Below are 19,242 nucleotides of genomic sequence, written 5' to 3'. Positions count from 1 at the left end.
CCTTGGAAACTTAACAAAATGGTTTTTTTTCTTCCAGATAAGAATCAAGCGTTTCTTTTTCTGGGGTAGTACCACGAGAATGGAGACTCAGTTTAATTTAACGGCTTCAAATTGCTGAAGATGCAGCCTGAGGTCTGGTGAACCTTATTCAGTAATGATCTTCTTGCTAAGCCAATATCCATATTATTATTTTGTTTCAGTTTGGGTTATATATGTTCCTCAAGCCTGCTATTTTCCTTATGTTGGCATATTTGTTTTGAGTTGCCCTGTTTTCCTGAGATGTATATTGTTGTCTAAAGGAGAACACTTCACGGATGCGGTTGGGAGTCCATTCTCCATTTCAGCTGAAGTTCTGACCAAGGATTACGATCCATAACCACTTATTTGGAGCACGGGTGCGATGATTTGAATGCTACTCTGGCTCCAGCTTTGGTTTGTGAGGTAAGGTTGTGACAAACTTTTATATGTTTTTGGTGGTTTTCTCATGTTTGTTATTAATCTAAACAGAAACGTAAGAAGAAATCTTTGAGTGCGGTTCGGGAGGGTACACTTGATTAATCATCAGATCTTAGGTCACAAGTGTCTAAAAGGCTAATATCTGATAAGAAAGATGCTCGAGAGGGACCCAAGCGAAGTCTTGCTGCTCAACAAATCTTGCATAAGTAGAATCATGAACTCCATAGTTTAAGAAGATATGTAACTTAACCTTGGTTTATTTAGTTTTCCAGGCCTTCCATGAATGCACCAGATACACCGTCATGAGTCGCTTGAAGAAGTTTTCAGCAATAGACAAGCAAACATGATCAATGTTGCTGAATCAATTTTAGAATAGATCTATAACCGTCTATGATGAACCTAAGTAACGCGAACCAAATTATTATATTTGGAACTGTGTGAAGTTTTTTTGGATTAGGTTTTGATATTGGAGTTTTAATCAGTGTTTCATCTAAAGTCCTGTTTTTGTGAAAACAGGTGTTTGATCTAAAGTTATTTATTTTTATTTTGGATCGATTAGGTTATGATATTGAAATTTTCATTGGTTAAGCAAGAAACTGAAGCCACATGAGTTTGTTTAATATGGGTTGGCGTGTTTGAAGAGTGGGGCAGCGGAATTAGATGAATGTGGAAATGCAGAGCTATGGGTTGGGGATTATGGTGAGTAAACGCATATTTAACCAGTCTCATATCTTCTTAACTATTGTTTTCAACTATTAAAATGTGATTTGGTGTTTGGTTTATAGAATGCAGGAGGTGACGGTGCCGTTGGTTGAGTTCTTGGATGTCTAGGAGAGTTTTACAAAGAAGGAACATCACCAATTCCTCCTGTTGACATTATCAGTACTCTCGGTACAGGAAATGATTTCTCAAGGATTTTGGTTGGATGAGTGATCTTTCTTCTCTCTGATGTCATCACGACCAGTCTCCTAACAAATTGCCTTTATAGATTGTTTTTTCTTCCTCTTCTCTTCAGGAAATAGTGATATACTTGGTTTAAAAGATATCTTCATTCTCAGTTGTGTAACTCATACTTTGCTAAAGTGCATAACAACTGCACTGCAGTAGACACATTATAGAATCTTTGTAAACTCTGTCTATTGTGCCAGTGGTCGAACTAGAAACTTTGCTAACAAAGAACATAATGAGGTTTTGGAGTAACCACAAGTCATTCAACGAAATGAATTTGCTATATATTTTTTATTTATAAATGTGAACGTAGGGCCAACTTAATTTCTTCTGGAATGCTATATTTTAGCTGCTAAGCTAAGATCAAGCAAAGATTTAATCTCGAACATGTCGATGAGATGTTTAAGAATCAGCTTATATAGTTATGAATTAACCATTGTAGGTTATATATTTTGAGATAGCCATAGTATCACATAAAATATATTCACACTTTGAATAGTTACGCCTTTAATTTTGTGTGATTTCCTAGCCAACTTTTGTTCTTTTCTTTGTAATTTTTTGGCCAACTTATGTCTTAAATTTTTTTCAAAATTTTAAAGAATCATATTTAAATTAAAAAAAAATCACTTAAAAATTAAATTAAAAACATACAAATTTGTGCCATGTGGTGTGAACCACTGAAACAAATCAATCATAATTACTTTTTTTTTCAATTAGATCAATCATAATTACACACTACAAAAAATGTATGTTTAACTATGTCCAAAAAATCTGTCAAAACCTACATGTCCAAAAGTCCGTCATAACTTTGCGGCTTGTGGTGTGTACCACTGAAAAAAATCAATCATATCGTATTAAACTAAAAAAAAAAATTTCTTTTATGGTTTTTGATTATGCTCAGTAAATCGCATTACAAATCATCATGTACTTTTATGCAGTATCTAAATATGAAACGTTCATATTAAAATCTCCTACAGATTTTACCCTTTTAAATAATAAATCCTTATTTATTAAAATAATACTAAAATTTTTAATATTGAAAATAAACTATAGTTTCAAAAATTTATAAGTTTATTCAATCATTGTTATTTGTCATCAAACTTTACAGATTTAAGCATTCAAAATGAGTCAAAAAAATTATTCAAAATGATTACACATTTATGAAATATATATATATATATGTCTGGATATTTATATATGTAGTATATGAAATGAAGGTTATTTACATATTTTCAAATAATAGTTTTAAAATCAAATTAGATGATATATAAAAAATATATGATACATAAAACTAACAGAAAATATTAATTTTTTATTAAATATAGAGTATTTGAACTTTTAATAAAGAGTCAAACATGATTACCAAAAGATTAATAGAAACTTGGGTAACTCTGTTTACATCTAAAATATATATTAAAATATAAGTTAATGATATGCCAAACAAAAAAATTATAATCTTTCAAAACAATTCATTTTAATTTGTCAAATACTATATCAAAACAAAGAAATGATATAATATAACCTTATATTTAAGTGTGATTTTAAAAATATATAAGTTCTATAGACAACGCGGTAAAACCTGTAGTATTGATAAAAAAATGTTATAAACTGAATCTAGCTAGGCATTATCTTTTGTAACGATTTGAATTACAGCTTACAATTAATATTTTATCTTTGGTTTAGGAAATTGTGCAAAACATTTAAGTCTCTCTGAGTTCATTTATTGTGAGAAAGAAGAAAATGAACCGGTGAAATGTGAAGAGACAACAACAATCTTTCTTTGTACTATCTTGTAACTTGGGTTTGTTGAAGTGATCTGAAATGGTGAATGCATCACTCTTATCTCCGGCAACCCCACACTTCTTCCAGCCGCTTCTTTCCCATTCCAAGAGTCACCTGGTATGAATCTCTCCGTCTATTTTTTCCTTATAGATAGTCTTACGTATAACTGTTTTGTCTGCTGCAGAATATTCCTGCCAAGTTCTTCTCCGGACACATTGAGGGAAAACAGGAGGGCAAGACGGTAACGTTGAGATCTGATGCCTCGGAGAAAACATGGAAAGTGGAGATGAAAGGCCAAAGACTCACTCAAGGTTGGAAGGAGTTCGTTGAGGCACATGCTCTTCGAGTCGGTGACTTTGTCGTCTTTAGACTCGAACGAGACATGCTGTTCAATGTCACTGCTTTAGGATCCAGCTACTGTGAGATCCGATACACACCCTCTGGTAGTCGCCGCCAAGAAGAGGAAGAAGAGAGTGTTGGAACAGGTATAAAACTGAATCATCGGTTTAATGTACTGTACATACACGTTCAGTTGAGACTTTCTATTCTTGAAACGTTTCATTTTCTGATTCAGAAAAAGAAGTTGAGAAGAATCTGACAAGGTTTGTGACTTTAACTCCTACGTCAAGCAGTTTTGAGACCGGTAAACAGGTAGCTTTTCGCACCACTATGTCTGGTATCTTTAGCACACTTGAGTAAGATCGGTCCTAAATTTTGGGGGTTATAAACAGTTTGGTAAGGATTTATATATTTTTTTCACAAATTTGGAAGATTATATATATTTAATTTTTTCTAAAATTTTGGGAGCCATATTATTAGCTGGTTTATATTGGTTACATTGTATATGTAAATTAAGATGGTTTAGTTCGGTTTAGTAAACTCTCTATATATACTTGTAAATAACAGTTTTGGAGGTTAACGAGATTGAATATACAGATATTTTACACATTTCTCTCATGATCTTCAATCTCTATTATGTTATCAGAGCAATTCCAGCTCGTTTTTTCTGATTTCGATTCGATTTTTTCACAAACTCTTCAATTTCGTCATCAATTCGTGTAGATCCAGCTTGGTTTATATTGGTTACATTGTATACGTAAATTAAGATGGTTTAGTTCGGTTTACCATTGTATATGTAAATTAAGATGGTTTAGTTCTGTTTAGTAAACTCTCTATATATACTTGTAAATAACAGTTTTGGAGGTTAGTGAGATTGAATATACAGATATTTTACACATTTCTCTCATGATCTTCAACCTCTATTACATATGGCAATGCTTCACCAAATGTTCAGGACCGGCCTTGAATTTGAGTTTCTAAATTCTAAATCTTTTTTTTTTTGCAGCATTTACCAGCAAATTTCACGAGAGGGAACGGACTCATCAAGCCGGGGAAAATAATTATGGTAGATAAAAAGGGTGATGAGTGGGTAATGGAGCTTAAGGTTGGAAAAACAAACGTATCTATTATGTACATGTACATTATGAGTCGTAATGGCTGGAGAATCTTCTGTGACGTGAATGAAGTAAGAGCAGGGGAGTCTCTAACTTTGGAGTTGATCAGAGGAGGCGAAAGTCCTATGCTCAAGTTCTGCTCCGAGGTTAGTTATGAAATTCAAATAACTTGCGTTCAACCTTACGTTTTAGGTTTTGCCTAAAGTTATGAAACGACTTGTACTCAGATGGAGCAGGCACCATTTGAAGCAGAGGCTTGTGCTCACAAACGAGCTAAATGGAGTCAGGAAATAAGGGAGAAAACAACTGAAGAAGGAGAACCCTCTCATCGCGCTAGGGCATCTAACAAAACCAATGCAAATCAAGAAAACTTACAGAACAAGCAACCTTGCTCTGTCTCAGATCTGTTGACTGAGGTGAAACATAGCGTTGTAAGTACTTTAACTAGTATCAGACAGTGTCGTGAAGAGCTAAAGACAAAAGAACAAGAACTAGAAGATTCATTGCAGGAAATCAACAACTTAGGTAAGATAGTGTAATTTCACTAATTTGATATATGTTCTTATAGTTTATCTTTAGCTCTACTCTCTATTTACTAACAGTTCCATGTTGACACACAGAGAGGAAAATACAAAGGAATAAAACAACATCCTCAAGTAATAACTAAGTTTAAATGTGGAGTTGAAGATCATCCAGACTTTTGTAAACTCTGTTTTATTTGAAGTATTTGTTTCAAAAAAGATTTTCTCAGACTTTTAGTGCTGGAGAATTAGATTGTAGTTACCTAGTCCATTAGTTTGGCTCTTGTTTCCACCGTTTAGTCCCACTGATCTATTATGCTAATAAAAAAATTCAAGACTATGACTGTAAACTTGTGTCCTCGATACTCATTTTTAAATGGTGGTTGCTCCATCTGAGTACAAGTCTTTTGTTTAGTAATTTCAACTTAGAGAAGCCCAAACGTTCACTGCAAGTTATATTGTATCTCCAGAGTTAGAGACTCTCCTGCGACTACTTCATTCGCTCCACACAAACACTCCCAACCCTTACCTTCATCCATAATATAAAATAACTCCAGTTCTGATATTAAAAATAATTTAACTAATTATTAACACACTAAATATGGTAATTTCATTTCTTTTATTTTAAGTAGATTGAAAGAGATGACCAGTCGCTGGCAAAACTTCATGCTGTTCAGTGTTTCCGAAAAATAACTGCAAGGCGTTTGTTGAAGAATTACAGAAAATATCTCCGTCATTAATTAATAATCTGTTACAGTAAAGAACGGCGTTACGACTTCGTAAAAGAAAATAATAAATGAACTTTCAATTCTGTGGTGGTAAACCACAAGTATAATCCCGAGGAAGACGAATTCAAAGGAACAGCTTTCAAAAAAGAGTTTTATTTTGGTAAAACTTCAAAAAAGAGTTCCTTAGAGATTATTCAACAATGGTGGATCCAGTTATGGCTTCCTCAACCAAGAAACCAATCTTCATCTTAGATCTGTCCGGACAAAACTCAAACCCTGTACCTTCTCTTCTTATCTCTTATAATCTCTGTTGTTACAGTTTAACATATGGTTTTGTCTTTTTAGCAAAAAAAAAAAAAAAAACATATGGTTCTTCCCTTGTTGTTGTTGTTGTTTTTATTTGCTAAAATTTGATTATTGTTGTTGTTTTTGCAGATGATTCCTGATTCCTTTGTTTCGAATCACTTAAAGGGTAACATTCAGTCTACAAAACTGAAACTTACTTCAGATGCTTCGGACAGAACATGGGAAGTTGAGTTGGATGGTCAGAGATTCGCCCGTGGATGGAAACACTTCTCTGATCACCACTGTGTACGAAGCGACGACGTTTTGAGCTTCAGGCAGGACGGTGACATGGTCTTCCACGTTACACCGTTCGGACGCAGATTCACTCAGCAGATTCAGTTCATCTCGTCTACCTCTGAAGCTTCTGATGATGATGATGAACACAATATCTTTGATGATGATGTTTATGATGATGAAGATATTGGTGATGAAGATGTTGGTTATGATGATGATGCGACATCGGAAGAGGAACTGTATCCAAATAAAACTTTGTCGAAGAAGAGAGCAAGAACAGAAACAGAATGTTCATCCGAAAACACTTATCTTGTTGCGCACGCCACACCTTCAAGCCTAAGCCGAAACCATATGGTTAAAATATAACTTAATACTTACACTTGAATCTTTTCAATATAATTATTCTCATGTTTTGCTACGTATGATTTATCAAGTCTCGGTCCTGCAGTATCTTCCAAGCAAATTTGCGAGGGCAAATGGTCTGAACAACAGACAGTGTGAGATCGATCTAAGGAACGAACATGGAAAGTCTTGGACTCTTGATCTTACACACCACAAATCAACTGGTCAAGCATTTGTCCGTAATGGCTGGACAAGTTTCTGCAAGGCAAATGGGATCAAAGCCGAATCTTTTCGTAGATTCAAACTTGTCCAAACCGGAACAAAACCTGTGCTACAGTTGTCTCCCAACACTGAAGGTGATGATGAGATTGAATCCGAAGACTGCTCAGAGCCTTCTTCAATGAATCAGAACAGGATCGTGGCATTAGAACTTAAACCTTACATGTTTAAGTCAGGTCGAGTTGTAAGTTCCAACACATATTGTCTTTTTTTTTTTGCCTTTATGTCATTTTCTCAAATGGGTTGAGTTTTGTTAAAGCGAGTACCTGCATCATTCGGAAGAGCTAATGGGATCAATGAAGCGGGAAAGATAACTATAGTGAACAAAGATGGCGTAGAGTGGAAGTTACATCTAGGTAACATGAAGGGACGTGAGCTATTCTACATTAGAGGTTTAAGAAATTGTTTTGTAGCCAATGGTATAAAGAAAGTTGGTGATTCCTTCACACTAGAAGCTATCAGAGGAGGACCTAATCCTATTCTCAAGATCTGCTCCAAGGTTAACACCAATTAGCTCTCATTTCTTGTTTCTTGATTTTTGTTTGGAGAAATCTTTATACTAAAAAGAATTGTGTTTTAAATAAAGGAAGCATCATGTGATGGCTATAAGACTCCACAGCCAAGGATGATTCAAGCGTCACGAGATGAAGAAGAAAAGGAAACTAAAGTACAAAAGAAAGCTCGAGTTTCTGCAGTAGGAGGACCATCTCACCGTACTAGGGCATCAAACAGATCTAGTGCTGGTCCATCAAACTTGCAGCACAAGCAACCTATTCAACCTTGCTCTATCTCTGATCAGGTAACAAAGGTGAAGCAGAGTGTTGTGGATGCCTTAACCGATGTAAGACAGTTTCGGTCAGAACTCGAGGTAAAGGAACGTAATCTAGAAGCTGCGCTGCTGGAAATTGATGTGTTAGGTATGACCTAAGCACCCATGAACAATGTCTTTATATTTATCTTTTTGGTATAGGGTTATTTTTTTTTACAAATGTAATGTTGGAACGAGTAGGGGAAAAGATAATGGGAATCAGCAAACTCTTCAACATCAATCAAGTCTAAAGCATGAGAAGATCAGAAAAGTTTTGGAGGGACAAGATCAGAAAATGAACAATGTGCTTTTGATAGGACGATGCAAGTTTAGAAATTCACATGAAACATCTACTTCTCCTGCGTTTCTACTTTGAGATTTTTGTTTAGTCATAATTATCTCATTCAAATCTTGGTTAACCAATTTTAAGTTAACAAAGAAGGGACTGAATGAAATTTTTCTAGTTACGGCTCAAAATTACTCATAGTTAATGTGTGTATATGTATATATATCGGACTTTTTATGTTCGTGGACTTATCTGCATATAATTCTTTTAAAAGAAAAAATAATTATATTAAAATAAATTGCTTAAATCTAAAAGTCCGAGGCAAATAACTTTAACAAGAACAAAAACAAAAACATACATTGATACATATCACATTATTAAGGTCCATATGATTTGGAAATGAAACTTGTTAGAATGAAGACAATGACAATATATAAAATAGAATTACTTTTTGGAAAAAAATATACGTTCGAAGTAGAAATATTACGTAAGCAGAAAATTAATTTTATTTATTTTAATGGTTAAACACTGTCTGATAAACTTACCATCAATATGTAAGCCTACGGTTGAGAGATTGCTCACACTCTATCTAACACGTGTCATCCTGTGAAGTGAAAGGTAAAACGCAGCAGAAGATTCTCTCCTCCCATAATTATTTTCCCTTCTTGTGCAACCCTAGGGCAAGGAAGAAGAAAGTCATGTCCCTCGAGAAGAAGCTTCTTGAATATGGTTATATGGGGAAAAGCTTGTTGATCCACAAGCTGTTGTCGAGCTTCTTGCACTTTTTGATGTGGGTTCAAGCTATATATTCCTCTGCATTTGTATTCTGTTTTTGCAAAACAAAGTTTCTTTTTTGATATTTAAATGAATCTTTATGGTTGCTAGTGTTGAATAAGAACTCTTTTGAATTTGTAGTGAAAGATTCCAACCACAACTCCTTCCATTCAGTATCTTCCGGAGTCCACTCGGACCATATCAGTGAACCAGTAGATGACAAGACAATAGTAGGTAGTTGTGGTTCTCCTTCGCAAACTGTAACTGAACTTGTCAAGATATTTGAAGAGACCCGAGATACATGACAGAGTCAACAATAGAAACAATAATGACAAAGTTTAGTTACAGTTTGCAAAGAGAACAACAACTACCTGCTATGCCATTTTGATATTGTTCTCCACTGGTTCATTGATCTAGTAGGAGCGGACTCCGGCAGATACATAATGCAGAGAGTTTCCATGTACCTGTCAGAGGTGGAACAAGAACCTTCCAGCTCAATTGAGAATGCACTCTCTTCATTGAAGCAAGCTTTAGTCAGCTGAAAGACTCTTGAAGCATTCAGATGTCGATGTGAAAGTTTCTATCACTTCCTGCATTGTTGAGTCTATGAGAATTAACTGCTCCATATGCTCCATATGATGATGAAAAAATGAGGGTACGCTTCTTTGTTTTACTTGTTTTTTTTCTCTCTCTCTCTCTCTCTCTCTTGGCTACTTTGACTGCTTTCTTTGACTCACCGCGAAGGAAGTGTTCCAGTTGATTGTATCATCGTTTGAACATCTAACTGTAGATCTAGTCCCTCCTATGCCAAAAGGAAATCGATCCTTAATACTGTGGCTAGCGTTAGAACATCTGCTCTGATGTTGGATCTTGAATGTGACGCACTTATTATTGAAATGTTCCAGCATTTTCTCAAGTCTCTAAGGTACAAAATAATAAAGCTCTTTTCTGCCACAAATTTTAATTTAAGTCTAATATGGAAGTATATATCTTTTTGATGCTATAGTTTTCTATCTCTGCAGTGTTCTGTAATTGAGCTTCACAACTTGCTTACTGTGTGTTGCTTATGTCTGAGTGATGATGAATCTATAATTTTTTTTCATTCAGGGATCACCATCCAATCAAAGTATCTTTAGATATGGAAAAGACATTATGTCCCTTGTTTTACAAGAAAGCGATGATATACCTCCAGAGTTGCTTTCACCAATTCTTCATTATGTTAGAAAGGATGCTGAGGTGACGATGATACATGTTCTTACTATTTCTATTTGTGGAAACCAGTGCTCTTTGTTTAACTCTCTCTCAATTTGTCCTCAGGTTCAGAAGGAGAACCGTCTCACCCCACTCACAGGTTCAGTCCCTGAGCCTGGTGACTTGTCTGTGACACATCAGTTGGCTAAAGCGAGACAGAGAATTGTAGACACTTTAACCAGTGTAAGACTATATCGCTCTGAGCTCGATTCAAAGGAACAGTACATTTTGACCAGTTTGCGAATAGTTTCGGTCTGAGATAAATAAGAAGGCAGATCATTTAGAGGCTTCGCTGCATGAATTTGAAGTCTTAGGTATGTGATCTGGTTCTGATGATCTTGTCTTTTTCTTTTTCTTTTGTCGTTTGTTTTGGTTCAAGGTCTCTGACAATATGATGATGTTGGGACAGGAGAGATGATGTTTGGAACTCATGAACAAGTTTAGACTGAAACTGAAGATCAACAAAATGGACCCAAGTAAAGTACTAAACTCTCCTTCTCCTCCAAAAAAGGTCGCCGGTGTTCTGTTTTTATCGACGCCGCTCCGGCGCGTCGCCTAGCACGAGCATCAGATCCGGTCTCGCCTCCTCTCAAGAACACATCTCATTAAGCTTCGTCATCCTCTTGCTCTCGTCGCCATGGATCTGAAACCTCCGTTACAAAACGTAATCGACGGTGCTGCTCATCCTTCGATCAATAACTCGTCCTCCTCGATATCTACTCAAACCACAGTCACTCCAGATCCTCGTTGGCCGTCTAAGTGTCGCTGGTCTTCTCCACCGGCTTCGACAAGTACGCTTTCGACTGAAGTTGGTGATGGTGAAGATATGAGACATCAAATAGATGCCGTCGACTTGGAGTTGAGTCCGAAGGATTCAAGTAAAATCCTAACTGGAAAAAAAATGGGGGAAAGCCACTCTGGTGTTGAACAAGAATTAGAGGCAGATGGAAACATCACTTCTACAGAGATCACTTCTTCGGAAAACAAAATAGAGAAAATCGTTACTGCTGTTGAATCAACACTAGAGGTGGCAGGAGATAATGTCACCATTCCAGAGATCACTAACCAGCCTGAAGATGATAGGAACACTTGCGTTCCACACTCAAGGTCCCCTCAGTCTACTGGCCTCCCTCCAATAACTACTATTTCTCCAGAGATATCTGTTGATTCTCCAATAGCTGCTTTTGTTCCTTCGATTGGAGCCTGGGCCAAACCACTTGCTTTTGCACCACCTGCAACTCCTCCAGCGCCTGCAACGCCAAGTGGTCTTGATCCGCAGTACCTCAACAATCTCCTTGACTCTTTTTGGCCAACGCTGACTGAAGGATTAGGGCCAAACCAGAAGAAAAAAAAAACCCATCCAAGTGCTGTAAGAGAGTTTCCTCGTATGCCGGTTCAGAAGATTCCAGTTCCTGAGCTTAAAGGGGATGGAACACTAAGGTTTCCATGGGCAGCCAGAATGGACCCTGCTACCAGAAACCTCTATCGAGCAGCTAAGCCAACTTTTCGACTTGATGGAACACCTCAGGTAACTATTCCTTCTCAGGTGCTTCTCTTAGGACCAGAGAATAAAAATGAATATATCATTGGCCACTTTCATCGCTGCTCTCTCCCTCCTGGGGGTTTAATTCATGCTGTGGTTAATAGGTTGTGGGGTAGAACCTGTAGAATAGGTTGTCGTAAGCTGAGTGACTCCTCTTACATGTTTCATATACCTCACGACTCAACTCAACAATGGGTAATTCAGAGAGCTGTGTGGCATGTTGATGACTGTTTGTTATTTGTTTCACCTTGGAAATCAGTTAACTCATTTAAAATCCCTGAAGTATCAACAATCCCAGTGTGGGTAACTCTTAAAAATGTTCCGGATAGCTGTTACTCAAGATTGGGTCTCAGCCATGTAGCGTCTGGACTTGGTGAGCCTATGCAAACTCATAAACCTCGACTTGATCCGACTTGTTTGGGAGAAGCAAAGTTGTTGGTTGAAGTAGAACTTGACAAACCTTTTCCAAAGCAAATTGCCTTAGATGACAAACAAGGTAATATTTTTCTGGTGGATGTTGAATATACATGGATTCCAAGTGTTTGTGGCAGATGTGGACATTTGGGACACAAGGAGAAAAGATGTCTACTCCCAGCTGTTCAATTGAATGTGGAAAAAAGTTCCACGCATGAGGATTCTTCCGCTGGAAAAACTCAGCCAGAAATGGAAAAGGCACTAGCTCAGTCTAATGGTCCATCCGATCAATTGGTGTTGCAAGCTGAGAATCTGGAGTCGGGTTTGGTCTCAGCTGAAGAAGGACGAGAAGAACTTACTGAAGTGACTTTGGATCTGAGTTTGGGACATTTACAACCATTTAGTGTTGAGCTGAAAAATCTCTCTACTCCAGTAAACAACCTCACTTGCTCCAAGGTACATATAGCCAATGGCTCCAACTCTCTTTCCACTTCATCACCATTAGCAGACACTCAATCTGCTCCAACTAAAGCTCCTATTATGGAAGAAATTCCATCCCCGGTTATTGTCCTTGAGGCCAGCGGTGTTTCAGCGGACAATTCATTGGTCCCTCCATACTCTTCGGTACATGACAGCCCTTCTGTCACTCAAATTGCTTGTAATGAGCAAGATGATGAAAGAGGGTATATGAGTGATGCTACGGCAAACCTCAACATGTCACGAGGTGGAAGACCAATAAAACCACTTCAAAAGTTTCAAGATATGGAATGGAAAACGGTAAGAGAAAAAGGTAAAAGGGATCGCCGAGGCCGCGGAAATTACCTTCCTTCTTCCTAGTAGTTTCATCTTTGTCTTGTTTCATTAAGCTTAAGAATCATAAGTCTTCTCTTTTGTAAGCTAATGCTTAGTTGAATATGAGGCATGTCTCATCTAATTTTTTCAAACTTTATGGTTGTTTCAACCATACATTGTATGTTTCTTAGTATTTTAATTTTGAAAGCTTTTTACAAAAAAAAAAAAAAAAGTACTAACTTGACCAGCATCAGCAATCTCTTTTTTTTTGTATCCTGAACTTGTTGGACGATGGTGTTAAGTAGAAAAAATGTCTTTTGGATAAGCACCGATGTTATGTAGCCATTTGCTAATAGAACCAAAAACTCACAATGCATGTTAGTATAACAAAGTAGACCAATTATTTATACAACTGAACCAGAACAAAGGCACCCAGAAAATATACAACAAAAAGATAAATAAACCAAACAAGAAAAATCTCCAAGAAAAAATCTCTAGAGAAGACAGCACAAAAGAGCATCTAAAAAAAAAGAAGTTTATTTTTAAGTTTCCAAAACTCTATTTTTAAAGTTTAAAGGTGTTCTTCTTCAAAAGCAAAACTTCAAACTTAACTTCGAAGCTATTTGTATTTTATAATATGGTCCTTATATTTGTCATAACTAATTTGAATTCATAAAACTTTTGTAAATAACTAACACATATATAAACATATTACAACAATATTAATTAATAAAATATTATATTAAAATATAAAATTTTAAACAAAATAACTTAATTAATATTAAACTTCAAGCAAAATACCATATTATTCTATAAAGTGATTTTCGTAATGCATATATGATCTACTAGTGCATTTCGAAGTAAAAATAGCTCTCCTCATTTTTAATTTGTAGATTAGAGATAAAAATTGTTGAAATCGGGAGATATTAATACTTATAAATACATTAGACCAGAATAAGAAAGTAAAGAGAAACATAAAATATTGCTAAAAGACTAACTTTTATTGATGATATTAATGCTCGTGAATTATTCAATAAAATTGTACAAAAAGACATCATCATCAATAACAACAACAACAACCATCTTCAATTATACAAAACAAAATTGGACAATATTTGGAAATTTTAAAAGTTCTGGATCAAACTTACCTGACTTAGCGTTGTTGTAATATTTAAGTAATAGTATGTCTTCATGTAATTTTTTAAAAGTTTTTTTGTTAAGTTTCTTTTGTATATTTTTGTTATATAAATCTAGGTTTAAATATTTTAAATCTTCTTTTAAAGTTTTATTTAATTTTATGTGTAAACTTAAATTTTGTAAACAAAATTTAAAATATTTATGAGATATAATTTTTATAAGGATTAAAATAATAATCAAGAAAATATTTATGAATTATAAATGTGATGTGTAATTGTAGGGACCAAAATACAAATAAAAATATGAAATTTTAAATTTGAAGTTTTGAGAACTAAAACTTCAAATATAGAGTTATTTGAAGTTTTGAGTTCCTTTTTGAAGAGCAAAAATTTTCATATTTAAAATTATAAAGTGTGTTTTGGAGATGCTCCGAGTCATTTCTACGACCTCTGTTCGAGTCTTTAATTAATTTGTTAGTACTAGTACTACTTGAACCGGTTTCGTTTTCATAGTTAATGCATTCGGATCATGCTTAATTATTTCGGTATTGAAAACTGAGACCATAGTTACACCTTTACAGCCCCAACAATATAAGAAATCTAATCAAATAAATGAAAAGCTTTAATCCAAATAATGAATAGTGAATGATTGTACCCACTAATCATACTATTATTACAAAATAAATATTGGTAAAGTAGAGAGTGTAAAGCACTGTATGTGGAATGAAATAATAACTTACTTCAACGAATATCATAATTGAAAAGCTCTCATTAATAAATGTTCATCAAAACAGTCGATCATCTTAACTTATGCATTTCAAATTAAAATCCATACCAAAACTGTAGTTCATTGAGATTTCAATCAACATATCAAGTTTCAACTAATGTATTATGACTATTGATTTGTGTATGGATTGTAGATGGTCCAAACAAAGCATAATAAACATGTATAACTAACCAATCTTTTTTTTAAATCCACCCAAATTAATTACAATTAAACATCTAATTAAAAAGTTATTGTAATACTTTTGTAAAACGTCAGGTAGTGTCTAGTAAAACAAAACTTTAAAAAATGCGAAAAACTATCCTTATCTTCTAGAGTTCTACATGTGTGAATAGCACCACCGACAAGTAACTCGCGTAACCTAGTAGTTGGTTGACACTTAACCGATTTTTCAAATTGAAAACAACTGTGACTATCCATCTGGTGAACGGTGAATTGCCTTTTCTTTTCTTGTCAAAGACACACCACTTAATTTTTTGTTTTGTTTTACCAAAAAAAACACCCCATGATTAGCGGCAATATATTAAAAGTTTCTTGCTAGTGTGGTCAACACTCGACCCTCTGTTTTGATGGTTAGAATACTGTCAATTAATAGTATAAAAAAGCAAACCACCAACTAAAATGTTTTCCTCCTAACTATTTACCATTAATAACATCTCCAAAATCACAAATCACAAGTATAAAAAATATATAGTTGATTAATATATTTTTTGAGAAATAATATAGTTGATTAAGTTGCATCTAATTGTTTCAAGATTATGGCATGGACTTATAATAGTTTAAGGTATTTACAATATACCATTTTCATCAAATAGCACACGTTAAAAGAAACATATAAAAAGCTTAAAAGTCACCCACTATAATGTATTGTCTTCCTAACATTCCCGTCAAAATTCTAAATTTGATGACAGTTGGTTACTGAAATAAAGGGATGTATATAAAAAATGAAAGATTAAAGAAAGCACATGGAAAATAATGACATGGGGAGCGCATAGGCGAAGCGGTGAGAAGAACACACTTGAGTAATTCACTTGAAACTATCTTACTTCTGCCAATTTAAGTAGTTGCTCTCACAAATTTGAATTTGTCTTCAACCATCCATCACTGTCTAAAAGTTTTCCTATAGAGAAAACATTAACTGTTATATTTTTTTATAAAATAATTTTATTTTTAGAGTAGGATCAGTGACATGACAAGTGCTGTTGAAAGTTACATGAGTGTGATAAAAAGGGGATGAATTTGCATGCTTGAAGCCATCAAACAAGTAGCTTACACACACTAATACACTCACACACACATGAAAACTGTAAGACAGATCTTACAAGCTTCACAGTTCACATATACCTTTCTTCTCTCTCTCTGAAAGCCAAGTATTTAATTACTCTCTCTCTCTCTCCTCTCTGAGTCACTCCTCTCTCTCTCACCAACCCATTTCTCTCTCTTCTGTCATTCTCTTAAAAAAGGTCCAAACTTTAAATGAGCATTGAGCTGTGTATGCTTCTTTGTCTGGTTTATATATAAAAACCAGTCTCTAGATTTCCAATTTCTGGGATCTGGGTTTTACTATTTCTTCCATTATCTATCCAAAGTTCGCTCCTTTCTCGAAGATTCACTCTCCATTTCGAGTTTCCTCAAATGGGTTTTGCTTAATCTTCCCTTACCACATTAAGAAACTCAACTACTTTCCTTCTCCGTTGTTGGAAGATAAGATGGCTCCAAGGTTGGATTTTTCAGATTGGTGGGCGAAAGACACGAGGAAAGGAACACCAGTCGTTGTCAAAATGGAGAACCCAAACTACTCAGTGGTCGAAATCGAAGGACCAGACTCAGCCTTCAGACCAGAGGAGAGGACCAGAGGCCGCAAGAACGCAAAGCAAGTCACTTGGGTTCTCCTTCTCAAAGCTCACAGAGCCGTTGGATGTCTCACTTGGCTCGCCACCGTCTTCTGGTCTCTCCTCGGCTCCATCAAAAAACGCCTCAGCTTCACTCACCCGCTTGGCTCCGAGAGGTTGGGCAGAGACAGGTGGCTTTTCTCAGCTATTAAGCTCTTCTTAGCTCTCTCCTTGCTGATTCTCGCGTTCGAGACTGTTGCTTACTTGAGAGGATGTCATTACTTCGAAAACCACATCCCCACTAGCACGCTTGAGATCCAGAGCTTGCTTCATCTCGTCTATGTTGGTTGGTTGGGGTTTAGAGCTGATTATATTGCTCCACTGATAAAATCTCTCTCCAAGTTTTGTATTGTGCTGTTCCTTATACAGTCGGTAGACCGTTTGATTCTTTGTTTGGGATGTTTCTGGATCAAGTATAAGAAGATTAAGCCGAGGTTTGATGAGGAACCGTATGATGCTGAGGGATGTGGTTATGTTTATCCAATGGTTCTTGTTCAGATTCCCATGTGCAATGAAAGAGAGGTAATGTTACCAATCTTTGTATCTTTAACTCTCAGTGTAATGATCTTTGGTCCTTCTTGTTTTCAGGTGTATGAACAATCTATATCTGCTGTGTGTCAACTAGACTGGCCAAAAGATCGAATCCTAGTTCAGGTTCTTGATGATTCGAACGATGAAAGCATCCAGCAGTTGATTAAAGCTGAGGTTGCTAAATGGAGTCAAAAGGGAGTCAATATAATCTACAGGCATCGTTTGGTTAGAACTGGATATAAAGCTGGTAACCTCAAGTCAGCTATGAGCTGTGATTACGTGGAAGCATACGAGTTTGTAGCTATATTTGATGCTGACTTCCAACCTAATCCAGACTTCCTTAAACTCACAGTTCCACATTTCAAGGTTGTTGGTAATTAACATCAGTTCCCATCAAAGTGGAGAGGTTACTAACTTCTTGATGATGTGATTGGCGTGTTCAGGATAACCCGGAGCTTGGTTTGGTTCAAGCTAGGTGGACATTTGTGAACAAAGACGAGAATTTGCTGACTCGTCTTCAGAACATCAACCTTTGTTTTCACTTTGAGGTTGAGCAGCAAGTGAGCGGTGTGTTCTTGAACTTCTTTGGTTTCAATGGAACAGCTGGTGTTTGGAGAATCAAAGCCCTTGAGGAATCTGGTGGCTGGCTTGAAAGAACCACTGTTGAGGATATGGATATAGCTGTCCGTGCTCATCTCCATGGATGGAAGTTCATATATCTTAACGATGTCAAGGTACTTACTACTCATCAATCATAGGCCTATTCATGTAACCATTTTATTAAGCTGGTGTGAAAACCATTTACAGGTCCTTTGTGAAGTTCCTGAGTCATACGAAGCATATAAGAAGCAACAACACCGTTGGCATTCAGGACCTATGCAGCTTTTTCGCTTGTGTCTTGGTTCAATCTTGACCTCTAAGGTAAGTGTACATTACAAACTCTTTTCTCCTTCACTAGATGAAAGTTTTTTAATCAGTCTTTGTTCTTGCAGATAGCTATATGGAAGAAGGCTAATCTGATACTTCTCTTTTTCCTTCTTAGGAAACTCATACTTCCTTTCTACTCCTTCACATTGTTCTGCATAATCCTTCCACTAACCATGTTTGTCCCAGAAGCTGAGCTCCCCGTTTGGGTCATCTGCTACATACCTGTCTTCATGTCTTTCCTCAACCTTCTTCCATCTCCAAAATCGTTCCCTTTCATCGTCCCTTACCTCTTGTTCGAGAACACAATGTCAGTCACCAAGTTCAACGCAATGGTATCAGGGTTATTCCAGTTAGGTAGCTCTTACGAGTGGGTTGTCACAAAGAAAGCTGGAAGGTCATCAGAGTCGGATCTTTTATCTATCACCGAGAAAGAGACGCTAGACAAGAAAAGCCAGTTGCTCAGAGGGGTTTCGGACAGTGAGCTTTTGGAGCTGAACCAACTTGAAGAGCAGAAACAAAAGAAACCTGTCAAGAAAACCAACAAGATATTCCACAAAGAGCTTGCGTTAGCGTTTCTGTTGCTCACTGCAGCGGTTAGGAGTCTGTTGGCAGCTCAAGGAGTGCATTTCTACTTCTTGTTGTTCCAAGGTGTCACATTTCTTCTGGTGGGTCTTGACCTCATTGGCGAGCAGATGAGCTGAGAAAAATCCAGAGAAGCTTTTATGTTCGATGGTATCCTCTGTAATGAGATTGTTGGAACCATAGTGGTGGTAGGCCATTAATTTATTTTCATGTTTGTACGATTACTCAATTTGTTAGGTACTGTGTGAGCCAGAGATTCATACAAAGTATACAATGTCTGTAAAGTTTAAACATGTTGTTGGCAGTTAAAAGGAACTATTGTCTTGAGAACTAGTACAAGATCCATGTTTTAATCAACTGCAGAGACTTTTTGTAAACTCTAAGCTCAAACTTTTGAGGAAAGAGATCATAACTGTAAATAACTAACTAACTA

The 19,242-nt window shown here is 36.1% G+C and overlaps 4 protein-coding genes across 4 annotated transcripts; all 4 read left to right on the top strand.

The window, feature by feature from the left end:
* The first annotated feature begins 3,016 nt into the window (after positions 1-3,016).
* Positions 3,017-5,551, top strand: LOC106420298 (B3 domain-containing protein REM5). Its single transcript, XM_013861156.3, has 6 exons — positions 3,017-3,303; positions 3,371-3,671; positions 3,761-3,837; positions 4,532-4,786; positions 4,868-5,165; positions 5,261-5,551. Exons 1-6 carry the CDS (start codon positions 3,226-3,228, stop codon positions 5,305-5,307), a joined length of 1,056 nt encoding a protein of 351 aa, XP_013716610.2. The 5' UTR covers positions 3,017-3,225; the 3' UTR covers positions 5,308-5,551.
* A 299-nt stretch (positions 5,552-5,850) lies between these two features.
* On the top strand, positions 5,851-8,441 carry LOC125590152 (putative B3 domain-containing protein REM4). The gene is made up of 6 exons (XM_048763284.1): positions 5,851-6,167; positions 6,325-6,822; positions 6,917-7,273; positions 7,349-7,588; positions 7,676-8,006; positions 8,099-8,441. The coding sequence occupies exons 1-6, from the start codon at positions 6,090-6,092 to the stop codon at positions 8,146-8,148; spliced, it is 1,554 nt and encodes a 517-aa protein (XP_048619241.1). The 5' UTR covers positions 5,851-6,089; the 3' UTR covers positions 8,149-8,441.
* Positions 8,442-9,433: 992 nt separating this feature from the next.
* On the top strand, positions 9,434-13,493 carry LOC125590151. Its single transcript, XM_048763283.1, has 2 exons — positions 9,434-10,522; positions 10,618-13,493. The coding sequence occupies exon 2, from the start codon at positions 10,846-10,848 to the stop codon at positions 13,000-13,002; it is 2,157 nt and encodes a 718-aa protein (XP_048619240.1). The 5' UTR covers positions 9,434-10,522; positions 10,618-10,845; the 3' UTR covers positions 13,003-13,493.
* A 2,670-nt stretch (positions 13,494-16,163) lies between these two features.
* Positions 16,164-19,142, top strand: LOC111208179 (probable xyloglucan glycosyltransferase 5). Its single transcript, XM_022706958.2, has 5 exons — positions 16,164-17,291; positions 17,358-17,666; positions 17,744-18,034; positions 18,108-18,221; positions 18,293-19,142. Exons 1-5 carry the CDS (start codon positions 16,587-16,589, stop codon positions 18,926-18,928), a joined length of 2,055 nt encoding a protein of 684 aa, XP_022562679.2. The 5' UTR covers positions 16,164-16,586; the 3' UTR covers positions 18,929-19,142.
* The last annotated feature ends 100 nt before the right edge of the window (positions 19,143-19,242 follow it).

Source organism: Brassica napus, chromosome C7, assembly GCF_020379485.1.
Source record: "Brassica napus cultivar Da-Ae chromosome C7, Da-Ae, whole genome shotgun sequence".
In the NCBI taxonomy this organism is placed as follows: Eukaryota; Viridiplantae; Streptophyta; class Magnoliopsida; order Brassicales; family Brassicaceae; genus Brassica; species Brassica napus.
This window is presented reverse-complemented; position numbering and strand designations above follow the sequence as displayed.

Excerpts from the sequence above, each read along its gene's own strand:
- LOC106420298 (XM_013861156.3), top strand. The coding sequence starts at position 3,226 with ATGGTGAATGCATCACTCTTATCTCCGGCAACCCCACACTTCTTCCAG. Across the intron at positions 3,304-3,370 it reads CCCATTCCAAGAGTCACCTG|AATATTCCTGCCAAGTTCTT; the intron begins GTATGAATCTCT and ends TGTCTGCTGCAG. Across the intron at positions 3,672-3,760 it reads AGAAGAGAGTGTTGGAACAG|AAAAAGAAGTTGAGAAGAAT; the intron begins GTATAAAACTGA and ends TTTCTGATTCAG.
- LOC125590152 (XM_048763284.1), top strand. The coding sequence starts at position 6,090 with ATGGTGGATCCAGTTATGGCTTCCTCAACCAAGAAACCAATCTTCATC. Across the intron at positions 6,168-6,324 it reads CCGGACAAAACTCAAACCCT|ATGATTCCTGATTCCTTTGT; the intron begins GTACCTTCTCTT and ends TTGTTTTTGCAG. Across the intron at positions 7,589-7,675 it reads TTCTCAAGATCTGCTCCAAG|GAAGCATCATGTGATGGCTA; the intron begins GTTAACACCAAT and ends TTTTAAATAAAG.
- LOC125590151 (XM_048763283.1), top strand. The coding sequence starts at position 10,846 with ATGGATCTGAAACCTCCGTTACAAAACGTAATCGACGGTGCTGCTCAT.
- LOC111208179 (XM_022706958.2), top strand. The coding sequence starts at position 16,587 with ATGGCTCCAAGGTTGGATTTTTCAGATTGGTGGGCGAAAGACACGAGG. Across the intron at positions 17,292-17,357 it reads CCATGTGCAATGAAAGAGAG|GTGTATGAACAATCTATATC; the intron begins GTAATGTTACCA and ends TCTTGTTTTCAG. Across the intron at positions 18,035-18,107 it reads TATATCTTAACGATGTCAAG|GTCCTTTGTGAAGTTCCTGA; the intron begins GTACTTACTACT and ends AACCATTTACAG.